The sequence below is a fragment of the Triticum urartu genome, chromosome 6A, assembly GCF_056163025.1.
Source record: "Triticum urartu cultivar PI428250 chromosome 6A, HENAU_Tu73, whole genome shotgun sequence".
NCBI classification, from domain to species: domain Eukaryota; kingdom Viridiplantae; phylum Streptophyta; class Magnoliopsida; order Poales; family Poaceae; genus Triticum; species Triticum urartu.
This window is the reverse complement of record NC_141878.1, coordinates 511,925,617-511,944,359: the sequence shown is the minus strand read 5'-3', so window position 1 is coordinate 511,944,359 and position 18,743 is coordinate 511,925,617. Positions and strand designations below refer to the sequence as shown.

At 46.7% G+C, this 18,743-nt stretch overlaps 1 protein-coding gene across 1 annotated transcript; it reads right to left on the bottom strand.

Moving 5' to 3' along the window:
* Positions 1 to 306: 306 nt before the first annotated feature.
* Positions 307 to 1,160, bottom strand: LOC125512499 (uncharacterized). Its single transcript, XM_048677596.2, has one exon. It carries the CDS (start codon positions 1,035 to 1,037, stop codon positions 507 to 509), a length of 531 nt encoding a protein of 176 aa, XP_048533553.1. The 5' UTR covers positions 1,038 to 1,160; the 3' UTR covers positions 307 to 506.
* Between the last annotated feature and the right edge of the window lie 17,583 nt (positions 1,161 to 18,743).

The window sequence follows — 18,743 nt, the reverse complement described above, 5'->3', positions numbered from 1 at the left end:
GACATTAAACTAATAGGCTGGCAATGATAACACCCAACCGGCGCCGCAGTGCGCGCTTGCTTCTAGTACTCCCTCCATTCCATAATGTAGTGCTTTCTCTATCCACTTGCTTTAAATTTGACCGTAAATTTAACTATCAAGACCGATTGCGGCAGGAGCAAAAATTATATCAGTGAATTCGTATTTTGAAAGAAATTTTCAATTATATAATTTATTCTCCCGCTGCAGTTGATCTTGTTGGTTAAATTTATGGTCAAAGTTGGACCTCGGGAAACACGGGCGCATTATATTTTAAAATGGAGGGAGTAGTACATACACTATTACATTCCCATGGAACAGAAGCCTAGACGAACCACTAAAACAGCAAGGACGACCGACATGACAAGGCTAGACGAAATCTAAAACAACCACGATGACCGACACGACGACATGACATGAAACCAACAAAGGGAAGTGCATGGAGCGTGTGCCTCGGCTCTCCCTCCGTTTGAACTCAACTGTAGCAGCTACTGCTTCTGGTGCGTGCATCCCGTCTCGCAGTCTTGGAGCCCGCCACAACTTATCGGGTCCCCCTGGCATGTTTCCCTGCACTTGTTAACGCAGGACAGGCACCTCGCCTTGGTCGGGCCGCAAATGTCCTTCGCCGGCGGGTGGCTCGCCGTCTGTATCGCGCACCCCGGCTCGCAGTACATGGTCATACGGCACTGCGTCGGGTCCCTCCGGCATCTGTCCCCGCACTTCTTCACGCAGGCCAGGCACTTTGCGTTGGCTGGGGCACAAGTGCCACTCTCCCGCGACGGCGGCGGCGGGGGGCTCGACGTCTGCTGCGCGCATTTCGGCCCGCAGAGGAGGGTTGCGCGGCACTGGGTCGGGTCCCGCCGGCAGGGCTCCACGCACTTGTTGTAGCAGGCCAGGCACTTTGCGTCGCCTGGGGCGCAGCTGTCCGGCGGCGCCGGCGTGGCCGTGGGGAGCAGCTGGCCGGCGAACAGGAGCAGCGTGCAGACGGCCGCCGTCTGGAGCGCCGCGGTGGAGGCCATTGGTCTCAGGAGCAAAGCTTGCAAGTCGCAAGTGAAAGTGAGCAAAGCTTGCTAGCTACTCGTACTTAGAGCAGAGCAATGGAGGTGTTTGTCGTGCTGGGCGCTGGCTTGCCATGAGAGTGGAAATGAGGGTCCTATTTATAGGCGGCCGGCGAGCGAGTGGAGATCTCAGATGGTCAAGAGAAAATAATTCATTAGTCGCACGTTTATATCACGGTCGACCGTGGTATGTCAGCAGGCTCTCTCTGTCCTTCACGGTCGAACAGAAGGCTGCTGCATGCATTTGCCTGCTCGCCCGTGATCGTCACTGCGTGGCTTGTTTTTCTCTCTGCGGCCTGATGCCACAGAGTGGCGGGACCGGTTTCTTTTGATTTTGTCGGATGTGCTGAATTTTAAAATGGAAGCATATTTCTTTTTATTTTTTTGTCAAATTAGGGCATCTCTAGCGCTGATCTGCGAACCGGACTCCCCGTCCATTCGGAAACAGTGAGAATCAGTCAACGGACACGTAGACGGTCATTCAACTCTAACAACTATATTTCAAACCGCATTTCAACTAGCCGTACGAAATTCATCAAACACGATGAAATTCATTAAACTTCGGATAGAAAATAGCACAAATCATTCATACATAGCATGCAAATAAGTCTAGTACAAGTTCAAATTCAACAATAAATAGTTCAAATTCAACATGATTAACCGAATGTTCAACACGTTTGTCATCAACGGATCATGTTGTCCCACACGTACTGTCTATTGAGCTTCACCCAACAGTGTATATGCGGAAATGGTCTGCCCTCTACCTTGCGGTACATCACGACAGCGCGTATGAGCAAGTCCTGGATTAGGGGGTCTCCGGACAACCAGACTATATCCTTTGGCCGGACTGTTAGACTATGAAGATACAAGATTGAAGACTTCGTCTCGTGTCCGGATGGGACTCTCCTTCGCGTGGAAGGCAAGCTAGGCAATACGAATATATAGATCTCCTCCCTTGTAACCGACTCTGTGTAACCCTAGCCCCCTCCGATGTCTATATAAACCGAAGGGTTTAGTCCGTAGGACAACATACAATCATACCATAGGCTCACTAGTGCAGAACCGGGCAATAGCACCGGTTCGTAAGGCCCTTTAGTGCCGGTTCGGTAACCGGCACTAAATTGTAGGCACTAAAGCCCCCCCCCCCCTTAGTACCGGTTCAGCACGAACCGGTGCTAAAGGGCAACCACGTGGCACGAGCCAGCTCCGTGGGCGCGTAGGACATTAGTACCGGTTGGTAACACCAACCGGTACTAAATGTTTGGGTGTGTTTTGGTTTTATTTTTTATTTTTACTTTAATTTTGTGTTTTCAATTTAATTTAGTGATTGTTTTACATTATAATGAGTTGTTAAATCATTAGGTGATTAGTTTGACTGGATGCATGGATCCTATAGCTAAGTCATCAAGTATATGTCATATCCATATTATATATACTTGATCACCTACTTAAGTGATCGAGGTAATATGGATATGGCATATACTTGATCACTTAGCTAGAATCCATCCAGTTGAAACTAATATGCAATTTCTTTCATAAATGATATAATAACTCATCATCATCATCATATTAATTAATATAAAAACTCTTGCATCATATATATCATCACCAACGGTTTTCATAGCAAAGATAGCATCGAGTTCAACATGCATGGTAATGATATTATAAGCGTTCATAACACCACAAAAGCAAATCACTCTTTGAGATTAAGTTCAGGACGAAGAACACGGACATGAGAGGACAAGTACTAAGAGCATGAACTAGCTAATTAATCACTCCTGCTGCTTTCTCTCAGGTAAAATAGCATAGAACATGTATAACTTTGCTGATTCATCATATTGGAGCATGCAGATGAACCTGTCTCCTAATCGTGGGTTGCACTTCTGATTGCTGCCCCCTAGTACTTCTCTGTGATCGTTCACAATTTTGCTCCAGTCTTTTACTATTAAGCATTCTACGGTATTAGAAATCCTGAATGCACTAAAGTGCATTGTAGGATATCTTGGCCGTAAGCTAACAATATTCATGGTACCTTTATGTGACGCCCGGATAATCGAGCTACAGTAAACCTCTGCTAATGGTGCCATGTCACCTCGGTTACTGTTGATAAACTCGAGTTAGTTCAAAACTGATTCAAATTCAAATTTGAAATAAAGTCAAACACTAAAAGTTTTCAAAAGCTAAAACTATAATGTTCTCAATGTGGCAAATAAATCATAAGTAATTATGGTGGAGGATCCACATTATTATAAAATAATTAAAGGCACTAAAATAAATAAAACAATGACCGAAATAATAACTTAATTGTCTTTTTGATTAACAGAGAATACAACGCACTTTACTTTTGTCCCAAACTTTTTGTGAGAACAACTGATTTTACAAATCTAATTGAGGGGTGGGTTTCACTTTTTCTAAAAACTATAAACTATTAAAGAAGTAAAAGAAAACAGAAATAAGGAAATAAATAAAAGGAACGGTAAAACAAAAACAAAACATAGCAAAAAAAACGAAGCAAGACCCCCCCTCCCCTGGGCCGTTCGGCCCAGCAGGGCACCAGGCCATTGGGCTGGCCCAGCCGCGCCCCTGCATAACCCCCCACACCGAACCCTAAACCGCTACCACCCACACCCCCACTCCTCTCATCCCCCCTGCTGGATCTGGATGGGGGCGACGCCCCCGACGACCACGCCCGCGTCCGCTGCCGCCCGAAGGCCTCCCCGTCGCCGGACCAGCACGCCGTCGCTGCTCGTCATCGTCGTGCGGAGCTCCTCTGCCTCGTCCTCCACGTCTCCCTCGCCGCCTCGCCTTCCCCGACTCCTCCCCATCGGTCTCCTGCGCACCTCGCCATCCGACGCCGCGCCGCTGCGTCCCGAGGTCGTCGCCGTCACGTCCTCGCCGGACCGCCCCGTCCCCGCCTCTCCTTCGTCGGTCCTCCCCGCGCCTCACCGCCCTCTTCTCGCCAACGAGGGGTGAGCTCCCCGTCGACCCCCGTCCTTCTCCCCCTCCGAACGCTACGCCTCATGCCGTCCCGTCCGCGCCCGCCTCTGCGTGGTCGCGCCCCGTCGCGGCTCCCGCACGCCCGCGCGTGCCCTGGGCGTGCCTCGCCCGCTGCGCCCACGCTCACACACTCACCCGCCGCTGCCAAACCTCGTCGCCGGCCGTGTTTCTGGCCACCCCAGCACCGGCGACTCGTGCCTCTGGATGCAGCACCCTCCCAGCTGCCTGTAGCACCTCTCTACGCGGCAACCGATCGCCGGAGACAAGTGACCGGTCATCGTCGGCGTGCTCTGCCATCGCCGTCGTTTAGTGCCAACATGGACGTCATTAGCCTAGTGCTAATTGGCCTCTATGCCACTAACATGTGGGGGCCACGTCGCTAAATAACCTGTGCAAACAAAATGAACTCTGTTAACTAATGACCCACTGATAGGTTGGCCCCACCTACTAATTAACTTAACTAAAAATAGTTAATTAGTGGATTAGTTAATCTAATTAATCAAATCACACTGGCTGGTGGACCCCCCCCCCCAAATCTATATTACCTTAACTAGCTAATTAAAACTCATGTTAATAAAACACCCTATGACACCTGGGTCCCACTTCCATGTTGACTGGTCAACATTGACCTTTGACTTGTTGACTGCTGATGTCATGCTCACGTCAAGCAAGCACTATTCTGGATAATGTTAGTTTAAATTAATTAAATAAATTCTAAAAAATGATTTAAACCTTTTAAAATTAATATAAAATAAACCGTAACCCAGATGAAAATACTTTGTACATGAAAGTTGCTCAGAACGACGAGACGAACCCGGATACACAGCCCGTTCGTCTGCCACGCACCCCTAACATATCAAACTCGCAACTTTCCCCCTCCGGCTCCTTTGCCCGGAGACGAGAAACACCGGGGATACTTTCCCGGATGTTCCCCCCCTTCACCGGTATCACCTCATACCGCGTTAGGGAACCTCTAGAACCGATACTTCTCATGTCATGCATCGCTATGCATCTGCTTGCTTAAATATTTATTGTTTCTTCCCCCTCTTCTCTCGCTAGACACCGAGACCGACGTCGCTGCTACCCAGTACGACTACGGAGTTGATGACCCCTCTCTCTTGCCAGAGCAACCAGGCAAGCCCCCCCTTTGATCACCAGATATCGCCTATTCTTATCTCTACTGCTTGCATTAGAGTAGTGTAGCATGTTACTGCTTTCCGTTAATCCTATTCTGATGCATAGCCTGTCCTTGCTACTACTGTTGTTACCCTTACCTGCTATCCTACTGCTTAGTATAGGATGCTAGTGTTCCATCAGTGGCCCTACACTCTTGTCCGTCTGCCATGCTATACTACTGGGCCGTGATCACTTCGGGAGGTGATCACGGGCATATACTATATACTTTACACAGTTACATTACTTATGATACTATTCGGAGATGGGGGCTGAAGGGGCAGGTGGCTCCATCCCGGTAGAGGTGGTCCTGGGTTCCCGACGGCCCCCGGCTGTTACTTTGTGGCGGAGCGACAGGGCAGGTTGAGACCACCTAGGAGAGAGGTGGGCCTGGCCCTAGTCGGCGTTCGCGAATACTTAACACGTTTAACGAGATCTTGGTATTTGATCTGAGTCTGGCCATTTGGTCTATACGCACTAACCATCTACGCGGGAGTAGTTATGGGTATCCCGGCATCGTGGTATCAGCCGAAGCCTTCGTGACGTCAGCGACTGAGTGGCGCGCGCCGGATTGGACCGTAAGCCTGCTCTTGTATTAAGGGGGCTAGTTCTGCTTCCGGCCGCGTTCGCAACGTGTAGGTGTGCTATGGGCGATGGGCCCAGACCCCTGTGCGCTTAGGTTTAGACCGGCGTGCTGACCTCTCTGTTGTGCCTAGGTGGGGCTGCGACGTGTTGATCTTCCACGGCCGGGCAAGACCCAGGAAAGTGTGTCCGGCCAAATGGGATCAAGCGTGTTGGGGTATGTGGTGCACCCCTGCAGGGAAGTTAATCTATTCGAATAGCCGTGATCTTCGGTAACAGGACGACTTGGAGTTGTACCTTGACCTTATGACAACTAGAACCGGATACTTAATAAAACACACCCTTCCAAGTGCCAGATACCACCGGTGATCGCTCTCTCACAGGGCGACGAGGGGAGGATCATCGGTTAGGATTATGCTATGCGATGCTACTTGGAGGACTTCAGTCTACTCTCTTCTACATGTTGCAAGACGGAGGCTGCCAGAAGCGTAGTCTTCGAAAGGACTAGCTATCCCCCCTTATTCCGGCTTTCTGCAGTTCAGTCCACATATGATACCCTTATTCCATTTGATACCAATACATACATATGTAGTATAGCTCCTTGCTTGCGAGTACTTTGGATGAGTACTCACGGTTGCTTTCTCCCCCTTTTCCCCCTTTTCCTTTCATTCTGGTTGTCGCAACCAGATGCTGGGGTCCAGGAGCCAGACGCCACCGTCGACGACGACTCCTACTACATCGGAGGTGCCGACTACTACGTGATGCCCGCTGACGACGACCAGGAGTAGTTAGGAGGATCCCAGGCAGGAGGCCTGCGCCTCTTTCGATCTGTATCCCAGTTTGTGCTAGCCTTCTTAAGGCAAACTTGTTTAACTTATGTCTATACTCAGATATTGATGCTTCTGCTGACTCGTCTATGATCGAGCTCTTGTATTCGAGCCCTCGAGGCCCCTGGCTTGTAATATGATGCTTGTATGACTTATTTTATTTGTAGAGTTGTGTTGTGATATCTTCCCGTGAGTCCCTGATCTTGATCGTACACGTTTGCGTGTATGATTAGTGTACGATTAAATCGGGGGCGTCACAAGTTGGTATCAGAGCCGACTGCCTGTAGGAATCCCCCTTCCACACTCCTTGGCCGAAGTTGAGTCTAGTCGATGAAAAATGTTTTACTAACATGGCTGTGCGGCCCATGGGCCCACGTCGCCATTGGGTGGTATTAGGATCTTTTATTCCTCGTCTATACGCTGGGACTCTGATCTCTCTTCTATTCGGATTAAATGATTTTACTAAAATCTAACTTTAGGTTCTCGAAAATACTTCCTCCCGAAGAGCCCCATTCAGGCCAGATGATCGCCTGCTGCACCAGAAGATTTCGTAGTTACTCTCTGCTACTCTTTCGAGACTTTGTGCCCATCGCCTTTATAAATTCCCTACCACTGTTATATCATTAAGGATAACTACATCCACTTGCCCTTTCAAATCCCATTGATCTTGTTATTACAAGATACACCAAAAATTCTCTGTATTGTTCCGAGAATATTTTGTGCCTACTGACTTGCAGTTCCTCGCCACCTGAATACCCCTACGGATAATTCCTCGCTCTTACCGAGTATCCGCTCATCCCTAGTCGTTCATGTGTTTCACATAAGTCCTCGAAATACCAATTGATTTTCTGAAAATCCTCAGTAGCCCATTGCTCTTGATTTCCTTGTCTTCCTGCATTATGGTTAATTCCATACTTCTAGTAATCTCCGTTGACATCCTCTGTCACTATCATTTCGAGTCACTTGATTTGATATGTCGCGAATGCTCGCAATCCTCAATCAGATCGTAGAATTCATCCTTCCGGATCAGACGTCATTTTAAACATGAACTGGTCCTCGGCCAATCAGATTGCCATCGATTGTACCCCTAAGTCTATTCAACTTGTCCGTCCTTGATCAGAGCATTTGCTCCTGATCCCTTGATTTGAAAATCATAATTCCTTTGTTGTTTAAACGTTGAATTATTCAGATGTTCTATAAAATGATGCATTTGCATTCTTTCTTCCTCTGATTGGGTATCGATACTCACATCAGCTCCATTGTGGATCACCATATCCACTGTTGGATTATTATCCGACCATGTCCTTCATAATTAATCACCTTGTGAGTTCTTTCTCCGATACATAATGCCTTTGGTAATTTGTATCCTCTCCTTTTGCCAACCATGCTCTGCTTTCGAGCTGGTAATATTTACTCTCAAAGCTTGTGGTATATGTTTCCACGATACCCTGACGGGTTGAACCTATGTCTTCCTTAATTTGTGTGACCTCGAAAGTTATGCGGGTTATACCCTGCTGACGCTTCGTCAGATAACTTTTCAACACTACAACTTCGAAAAGGGGAGGTAAATGTAAGGTTATGCATTGAAGAAGTGGGAGTCGACCTTGAACTTTGTGTTCATGCCCATGGACACGATGTAGATCTTATTATTAAAGCTTCTCTTAAATTAATTACTCCCTTGGTATAAGTTCATATTATATCAGGGATCTGGCCTTTTGCAATCGTGGTTTCGACCATGTTCTCTTTTAGGTACCGTTTCTCGTGCAAGTTTAAGCACTTGTCTTCTGCAGAGCAATACCCCAGTCCAACCTCTACTTTGATCTGTCGTCGAGTATTACCCCCTGGTATCTCGAGGATACCACGGGATACATAACTTCTTATGAGTTCTTCATCAACTAATATTCTTGCCGATTCCATTTTTCCAACGGGTTCTCAGTTGTTAGAACCCCTCAAGGACACCGACAACTGAATTGAGTCCGCACTACGATTCAACAACTCTTGGTAACCTTCATTACTTACAAGTCTAAACTCGATCACATCATTCCGAGCCTACTCGGCTATATCATTATCGTGCCAAATTTTAACTGTGCTACTTGGTCCTTCTTTCTGGAGCACAATTTCGACGATGGGCTAAGCTTACGTCGATCTTCCTTGTCTTATCGTTTCACCTCAAACAACAAACTTGATTTCAAGTTTGTGTCGTACCCATGGTTCCAATAACCTTTCGCTTCATCATTCGTTTGACTTGATGTCATCGCCGACCGATTACATCTCCATGAAACCTCTCGACAGAAATTGTCATGATCATCATCAACATTTCGAGCTCCTCAAGGATATCAATTGAATTCCTGATGAGAAATACCATCCTTGCCCTCGATGATTTGTGTTATCATCGACCACTCGATTGCCTTCCGTTCAACACAAACTTGTTCGTGTTTTGTGTTATACCTTGAGATCCTTGCTATCCAGCATTTGTTCTCCTTTACCTTGGAGTATTTCCATCTTTTATGTCAAGAATGTTGTGAGAATTTCACCACCTCTTAAGGATTCTTGGTATCGTGATACTTCTCACCATCACCATTCTTTCTTGGTCCTCGTGTTGATTCCAACCGGGGTACCAACAAGTGAACGGTGTTGTTTGGATTCTGCACTTCTAGCAACCCTATTGCTTTGAAGTTAATGGTCGGCCGTTCGTTCTTAGACTATTGATTATTGAATCACCATTCTGACATTGGTCGTGCAACCCAACCCATATTTTGGGCGCACCTTTCAACCAATGTTTAATTGTGTATGTTTTCCGTGAGCATACTTCCTTATATCATTTGATCTGACAAATGTTATCTCCTTGTTCACTTAATTGTGGAAATCCATCTTTTGGAAATCTCGATGAATTGCCGTTGAGTTCACCAGACACCTCCTTGTCCTCTCCTTGGATTAATGATGAGCTCTTGTTAACAGAAATCACTTCATAGTTCATTTCCCGAGAATCTTACATTGTCATCTCGTCAATTGTGTTGCACCTTTTCTTCTCTGGCATCCTAAGTCGGAGGTTTCCTGACACCAATCGGATCTGAACCTCGGTCAGATATGATGGTTGGGACATTTCCAAGAGTTATAACATTGGTCTTTATATGACTCGGTAAGGTGATGTCATGCCTAGCACACCTGGCCGGAGGACCTATTGTTATAGTTTCCTTTTTGCCAAGGTTAGTCATTCTTCTGTGAGGAAATTGTAAGACTTATTCTATAAGTTGTTCCTGATGGATCCTTTTTGTTTCCAAAGTCTGATCTTCACCTGTTGACCATGTCAATGCTATCTCGATGCATGTCTATGGTACTCCGATTTTCAACAGGAACATTTGAAGCCCAATGCTAAATGTTTCCTGCTCAATTATCCAAACATCGTTGTATGGGTAATGGCATGAAAATTCTCTCCCATACCTAAGGAGTTTTCTACTTTCTATCCTGTCATGGATATCATGCTCTACTTGTCCTTGGGAGGATATACCCTTGAAATATGTGTTCCATTGTCCTGTTTAGATCTGATAATCGTATTTTCCTTTCCATTGTTTGGTTTAACCCTTTCTTGTGATCTTTATGATCCAAGCAGAATATTCTTCTGCTTATGTAAACACCTCGGTGTACATTTCTGTCAGCAAGACCCTGTTACTATTGTTGATGACATTCTGGTAACCACCGATGGACGAGAACTCTACCTATTGTTCCGCCTCGTTCAACGAGCAGGAAAATGGTTCTTTTCGTCCCTCGCCCTTGGTACCGATGTTGTTGCCGACATAACCGACAGACTATCCTCTGACATGCCTTGCTTTCATGATCGTGCAATACGTAACCGCCCTTCCTGCTTTTAACCCACATGGTGGGCCCATAACCCACAGTTCCTCAGGATCGAAACCTGACTCTCCTGTACACCCCCTGTTCCCAAAGTTATTCCTCACGCATGGCCTCGTGTGCAATTCATGAGCCACCTTCTGATGAGATCATCAATCTGGTATCTGACGCAATACTTATTCCCATTGCTCTGAACCCCTTTCACACTTCACTTCAGGCAACGAATGATTGCCTATGCACTCGAAACTTCCCATGTTACCTCCTTACCTTGCTCTCGATATTTTCGTAAATTTCAATTCGAGAGTTACTTTTCGCCACGTTCCCTAATGATTATCTACCGGATAAACAACCATGCAGAATTCCATTCTTCCGGTATACCCATCCTTTACTCCTCTGTAAGTACGATGGAGCTCCCAAAGGAAGGACGACAGCTTCCTCATGATGCATGGGTGTAGAGAAATGAAGACATCAACGCTATGGATCAACCTCTTCAAGAAGGGCAACCAAGACCGAGAAGACACGTTAGAATACCGTAACCAGAACTTTCCCCCTTACTCCCCTCCTAAATATCGGGACGAGATTTCTTGCAGTGGAGGAGATTTGTGACGCCCGGATAATCGAGCTACAGTAAACCTCTGCTAATGGTGCCATGTCACCTCGGTTACTATTGATAAACTCGAGTTAGTTCAAAACTGATTCAAATTCAAATTTGAAATAAAGTCAAACACTAAAAGTTTTCAAAAGCTAAAACTGTAATGTTCTCAATGTGGCAAATAAATCATAAGTAATTATGGTGGAGGATCCACATTATTATAAAATAATTAAAGGCACTAAAATAAATAAAACAATGACCGAAATAATAACTTAATTGTCTTTTTAATTAACAGAGAATACAAGGCACTTTACTTTTGTCCCAAACTTTTTGTGAGAACAACTGATTTTACAAATCTAATTGAGGGGTGGGTTTCACGTTTTCTAAAAACTATAAACTATTAAATAAGTAAAAGAAAACAGAAATAAGGAAATAAATAAAAGGAACGGTAAAACAAAAACAAAACATAGCAAAAAAAACGAAGCAAGACCCCCCCTCCCCTGGGCCGTTCGGCCCAGCAGGGCACCAGGCCATTGGGCTGGCCCAGCCGCGCCCCTGCATAACCCCCCACACCGAACCCTAAACCGCTACCACCCACACCCCCCACTCCTCTCATCCCCCCTGCTGGATCTGGATGGGGGCGACGCCCCCGACGACCACGCCCGCGTCCGCTGCCGCCCGAAGGCCTCCCCGTCGCCGGACCAGCACGCCGTCGCTGCTCGTCATCGTCGCGCGGAGCTCCTCTGCCTCGTCCTCCACGTCTCCCTCGCCGCCTCGCCTTCCCCGACTCCTCCCCATCGGTCTCCTGCGCACCTCGCCATCCGACGCCGCGCCGCTGCGTCCCGAGGTCGTCGCCGTCACGTCCTCGCCGGACCGCCCCGTCCCCGCCTCTCCTTCGTCGGTCCTCCCCGCGCCTCACCGCCCTCTTCTCGCCAACGAGCGGTGAGCTCCCCGTCGACCCCCGTCCTTCTCCCCCTCCGAACGCTACACCTCATGCCGTCCCGTCGCCGCGCCCGCCTCTGCGTGGTCGCGCCCCGTCGCGGCTCCCGCACGCCCGCGCGTGCCCTGGGCGTGCCTCGCTCGCTGCGCCCACGCTCACACACTCACCCGCCGCTGCCAAACCTCGTCGCCGGCCGTGTTTCTGGCCACCCAAGCACTGGCGACTCGTGCCTATGGATGCAGCACCCTCCCAGCTGCCTGTAGCACCTCTCTACGCGGCAACCGGTCGCCGGAGACAAGTGACCGGTCATCGTCGGCGTGCTCTGCCATCGCCGTCGTTTAGTGCCAACATGGACGTCATTAGCCTAGTGCTAATTGGCCTCTATGCCACTAACATGTGGGGGCCACGTCGCTAAATAACCTGTGCAAACAAAATGAACTCTGTTAACTAATGACCCACTGATAGGTTGGCCCCACCTACTAATTAACTTAAGTAAAAATAGTTAATTAGTGGATTAGTTAATCTAATTAATCAAATCACACTGGCTGGTGGACCCCCCCAAATCTATATTACCTTAACTAGCTAATTAAAACTCATGTTAATAAAACACCCTATGACACCTAGGTCCCACTCCCTTGTTGACTGGTCAACATTGACCTTTGACTTGTTGACTGCTGATGTCATGCTGACGTCAGCAAGCACTATTCTGGATAATGTTAGTTTAAATTAATTAAATAAATTCTAAAAAATGATTTAAACCTTTTAAAATTAATATAAAATAAACCGTAACCCGGATGAAAATACTTTGTACCTGAAAGTTGCTCAGAACGACGAGACGAACCCGGATACGCAGCCCGTTCGTCCGCCACGCACCCCTAACATATCAAACTCGCAACTTTCCCCCTCCGGCTCCTCTGCCCGGAGACGAGAAACACTGGGGATACTTTCCCGGATGTTCCCCCCCTTCACCGGTATCACCTCATACCGTGTTAGGGCACCTCTAGCACCGATACTTGTCATGTCATGCATCGCTATGCATCTGCTTGCTTAAATATTTATTGTTTCTTCCCCCTCTTCTCTCGCTAGACACCGAGACCGACGTCGCTGCTACCCAGTACGACTACGGAGTTGATGACCCCTCTCTCTTGCCAGAGCAACCTGGCAAGCCGCCCCTTTGATCACCAGATATCGCCTATTCTTATCTCTACTGCTTGCATTAGAGTAGTGTAGCATGTTACTGCTTTCCGTTAATCCTATTCTGATGCATAGCCTGTCCTTGATACTACTGTTGTTACCCTTACCTGCTATCCTACTGCTTAGTATAGGATGCTAGTGTTCCATCAGTGGCCCTACACTCTTGTCCGTCTGCCATGCTATACTACTGGGCCGTGATCACTTCGGGAGGTGATCATGGGCATCTACTATATACTTTACACAGTTACATTACTTATGATACTGTTCGGAGATGGGGGCTGAAGGGGCAGGTGGCTCCATCCCGGTAGAGGTGGGCCTGGGTTCCCGACGGCCCCCGGCTGTTACTTTGTGGCGGAGCGACAGGGCAGGTTGAGACCACCTAGGAGAGAGGTGGGCCTGGCCCTAGTCGGCGTTCGCGAATACTTAACACGTTTAACGAGATCTTGGTATTTGATCTGAGTCTGGCCATTTGGTCTATACGCACTAACCATCTACGCGGGAGTAGTTATGGGTATCCCGGCGTCGTGGTATCAGCCGAAGCCTTCGTGACGTCAGCGACTGAGTGGCGCGCGCCGGATTGGACCGTAAGCCTGCTCTTGTATTAAGGGGGCTAGTTCTGCTTCCGGCCGCGTTCGCAACGTGTAGGTGTGCTATGGGCGATGGGCCCAGACCCCTGTGCGCTTAGGTTTAGACCGGCGTGCTGACCTCTCTGTTGTGCCTAGGTGGGGCTGCGACGTGTTGATCTTCCACGGCCGGGCAAGACCCAGGAAAGTGTGTCCGGCCAAATGGGATCAAGCGTGTTGGGGTATGTGGTGCACCCCTGCAGGGAAGTTAATCTATTCGAATAGCCGTGATCTTCGGTAACAGGACGACTTGGAGTTGTACCTTGACCTTATGACAACTAGAACCGGATACTTAATAAAACACACCCTTCCAAGTGCCAGATACCACCGGTGATCGCTCTCTCACAGGGCGACGAGGGGAGGATCATCGGTTAGGATTATGCTATGCGATGCTACTTGGAGGACTTCAGTCTACTCTCTTCTACATGTTGCAAGACGGAGGCTGCCAGAAGCGTAGTCTTCGAAAGGACTAGCTATCCCCCCTTATTCCGGCTTTCTGCAGTTCAGTCCACATATGATACCCTTATTCCATTTGATACCAATACATACATATGTAGTATAGCTCCTTGCTTGCGAGTACTTTGGATGAGTACTCACGGTTGATTTCTCCCCCTTTTCCCCCTTTTCCTTTCATTTTGGTTGTCGCAACCAGATGCTGGGGTCCAGGAGCCAGACGCCACCGTCGACGACGACTCCTACTACACCGGAGGTGCCGACTACTACGTGATGCCCGCTGACGACGACCAGGAGTAGTTAGGAGGATCCCTGGCAGGAGGCCTGCGCCTCTTTCGATCTGTATCCCAGTTTGTGCTAGCCTTCTTAAGGCAAACTTGTTTAACTTATGTCTGTACTCAGATATTGATGCTTCTGCTGACTCGTCTATGATCGAGCTCTTGTATTCGAGCCCTCGAGGCCCCTGGCTTGTAATATGATGCTTGTATGACTTATTTTATTTGTAGAGTTGTGTTGTGATATCTTCCCGTGAGTCCCTGATCTTGATCGTACACGTTTGCGTGTATGATTAGTGTACGATTAAATCGGGGGCGTCACAAGTTGGTATCAGAGCCGACTGCCTGTAGGAATCCCCCTTCCACACTCCTTGGCCGAAGTTGAGTCTAGTCGATGAAAAATGTTTTACTAACATGGCTGTGCGGCCCATGGGCCCACGTCGCCATTGGGTGGTATTAGGATCTTTTATTCCTCGTCTATACTCTGGGACTCTGATCTCTCTTCTATTCGGGTTAAATGATTTTACTAAAATCTAACTTTAGGTTCTCGAAAATACTTCCTCCCGAAGAGCCCCATTTAGGCCAGATGATCGCCTGCTGCACCAGAAGATTTCGTAGTTACTCTCTGCTACTCTTTCGAGACTTTGTGCCCATCGCCTTTATAAATTCCCTACCACTATTATATCATTAAGGATAACTACATCCACTTGCCCTTTCAAATCCCATTGATCTTGTTATTACAAGATACACCAAAAATTCTCTGTATTGTTCCGAGAATATTTTGTGCCTACTGACTTGCAGTTCCTCGCCACCTGAATACCCCTACGGATAATTCCTCGCTCTTACCGAGTATCCGCTCATCCCTAGTCGTTCATGTGTTTCACATAAGTCCTCGAAATACCAATTGATTTTCTGAAAATCCTCAGTAGCCCATTGCTCTTGATTTCCTTGTCTTCCTGCATTATGGTTAATTCCATACTTCTAGTAATCTCCGTTGACATCCTCTGTCACTATCATTTCGAGTCACTTGATTTGATATGTTGCGAATGCTCGCAATCCTCAATCAGATCGTAGAATTCATCCTTCCGGATCAGACGTCATTTTAAACATGAACTGGTCCTCGGCCAATCAGATTGCCATCGATTGTACCCCTAAGTCTATTCAACTTGTCCGTCCTTGATCAGAGCATTTGCTCCTGATCCCTTGATTTGAAAATCATAATTCCTTTGTTGTTTAAACGTTGAATTATTCAGATGTTCTATAAAACGATGCATTTGCATTCTTTCTTCCTCTGATTGGGTATCGATACTCACATCAGCTCCATTGTGGATCACCATATCCACTGTTGGATTATTATCCGACCATGTCCTTCATAATTAATCACCTTGTGAGTTCTTTCTCCGATACATAATGCCTTTGGTAATTTGTATCCTCTCCTTTTGCCAACCATGCTCTGCTTTCAAGCTGGTAATATTTACTCTCAAAGCTTGTGGTATATGTTTCCACGATACCCTGACGGGTTGAACCTATGCCTTCCTTAATTTGTGTGACCTCGAAAGTTATGCGGGTTATACCCTGCTGACGCTTCGTCAGATAACTTTTCAACACTACAACTTCGAAAAGGGGAGGTAAATGTAAGGTTATGCATTGAAGAAGTGGGAGTCGACCTTGAACTTTGTGTTCATGCCCATGGACACGATGTAGATCTTATTATTAAAGCTTCTCTTAAATTAATTACTCCCTTGGTATAAGTTCATATTATATCAGGGATCTGGCCTTTTGCAATCGTGGTTTCGACCATGTTCTCTTTTAGGTACCGTTTCTCGTGCAAGTTTAAGCACTTGTCTTCTGCAGAGCAATACCCCAGTCCAACCTCTACTTTGATCTGTCGTCGAGTATTACCCCCTGGTATCTCGAGGATACCACGGGATACATAACTTCTTATGAGTTCTTCATCAACTAATATTCTTGCCGATTCCATTTTTCCAACGGGTTCTCAGTTGTTAGAACCCCTCAAGGACACCGACAACTGAATTGAGTCCGCACTACGATTCAACAACTCTTGGTAACCTTCATTACTTACAAGTCTGAACTCGATCACATCATTCCGAGCCTACTCGGCTATATCATTATCGTGCCAAATTTTAACTGTGCTACTTGGTCCTTCTTTCTGGAGCACAATTTCGACGATGGGCTAAGCTTACGTCGATCTTCCTTGTCTTATCGTTTCACCTCAAACAACAAACTTGATTTCAAGTTTGTGTCATACCCATGGTTCCAATAACCTTTCGCTTCATCATTCGTTTGACTTGATGTCATCGCCGACCGATTACATCTCCATGAAACCTCTCGACAGAAATTGTCATGATCATCATCAACATTTCGAGCTCCTCAAGGATATCAATTGAATTCCTGATGAGAAATACCATCCTTGCCCTCGATGATTTGTGTTATCATCGACCACTCGATTGCCTTCCGTTCAACACAAACTTGTTCGTGTTTTGTGTTATACCTTGAGATCCTTGCTATCCAGCATTTGTTCTCCTTTACCTTGGAGTATTTCCATCTTTTATGTCAAGAATGTTGTGAGAATTTCACCACCTCTTAAGGATTCTTGGTATCGTGATACTTCTCACCATCACCATTCTTTCTTGGTCCTCGTGTTGATTCCAACCGGGGTACCAACAAGTGAACGGTGTTGTTTGGATTCTGCACTTCTAGCAACCCTATTGCTTTGAAGTTAATGGTCGGCCGTTCGTTCTTAGACTATTGATTATTGAATCACCATTCTGACATTGGTCGTGCAACCCAACCCATATTTTGGGCGCACCTTTCAACCAATGTTTAATTGTGTATGTTTTCCGTGAGCATACTTCCTTATATCATTTGATCTGACAAATGTTATCTCCTTGTTCACTTAATTGTGGAAATCCATCTTTTGGAAATCTCGATGAATTGCCGTTGAGTTCACCAGACACCTCCTTGTCCTCTCCTTGGATTAATGATGAGCTCTTGTTAACAGAAATCACTTCATAGTTCATTTCCCGAGAATCTTACATTGTCATCTCGTCAATTGTGTTGCACCTTTTCTTCTCTGGCATCCTAAGTCGGAGGTTTCCTGACACCAATCGGATCTGAACCTCGGTCAGATATGATGGTTGGGACATTTCCAAGAGTTATAACATTGGTCTTTATATGACTCGGTAAGGTGATGTCATGCCTAGCACACCTGGCCGGAGGACCTATTGTTATAGTTTCCTTTTTGCCAAGGTTAGTCATTCTTCTGTGAGGAAATTGTAAGACTTATTCTATAAGTTGTTCCTGATGGATCCTTTTTGTTTCCAAAGTCTGATCTTCACCTGTTGACCATGTCAATGCTATCTCGAGGCATGTCTATGGTACTCCGATTTTCAACAGGAACATTTGAAGCCCAATGCTAAATGTTTCCTGCTCAATTATCCAAACACCGTTGTATGGGTAATGGCATGAAAATTCTCTCCCGTACCTAAGGAGTTTTCTACTTTCTATCCTGTCATGGATATCATGCTCTACTTGTCCTTGGGAGGATATACCCTTGAAATATGTGTTCCATTGTCCTGTTTAGATCTGATAATCGTATTTTCCTTTCCATTGTTTGGTTTAACCCTTTCTTGTGATCTTTATGATCCAAGCAGAATATTCTTCTGCTTATGTAAACACCTCGGTGTACATTTCTGTCAGCAAGACCCTGTTACTATTGTTGATGACATTCTGGTAACCACCGATGGACGAGAACTCTACCTATTGTTCCGCCTCGTTCAACGAGCAGGAAAATGGTTCTTTTCGTCCCTCGCCCTTGGTACCGATGTTGTTGCCGACATAACCGACAGACTATCCTCTGACATGCCTTGCTTTCATGATCGTGCAATACGTAACCGCCCTTCCTGCTTTTAACCCACATGGTGGGCCCATAACCCACAGTTCCTCAGGATCGAAACCTGACTCTCCTGTACACCCCCTGTTCCCAAAGTTATTCCTCACGCATGGCCTCGTGTGCAATTCATGAGCCACCTTCTGATGAGATCATCAATCTGGTATCTGACGCAATACTTATTCCCATTGCTCTGAACCCCTTTCACACTTCACTTCACGCAACGAATGATTGCCTATGCGCTCGAAACTT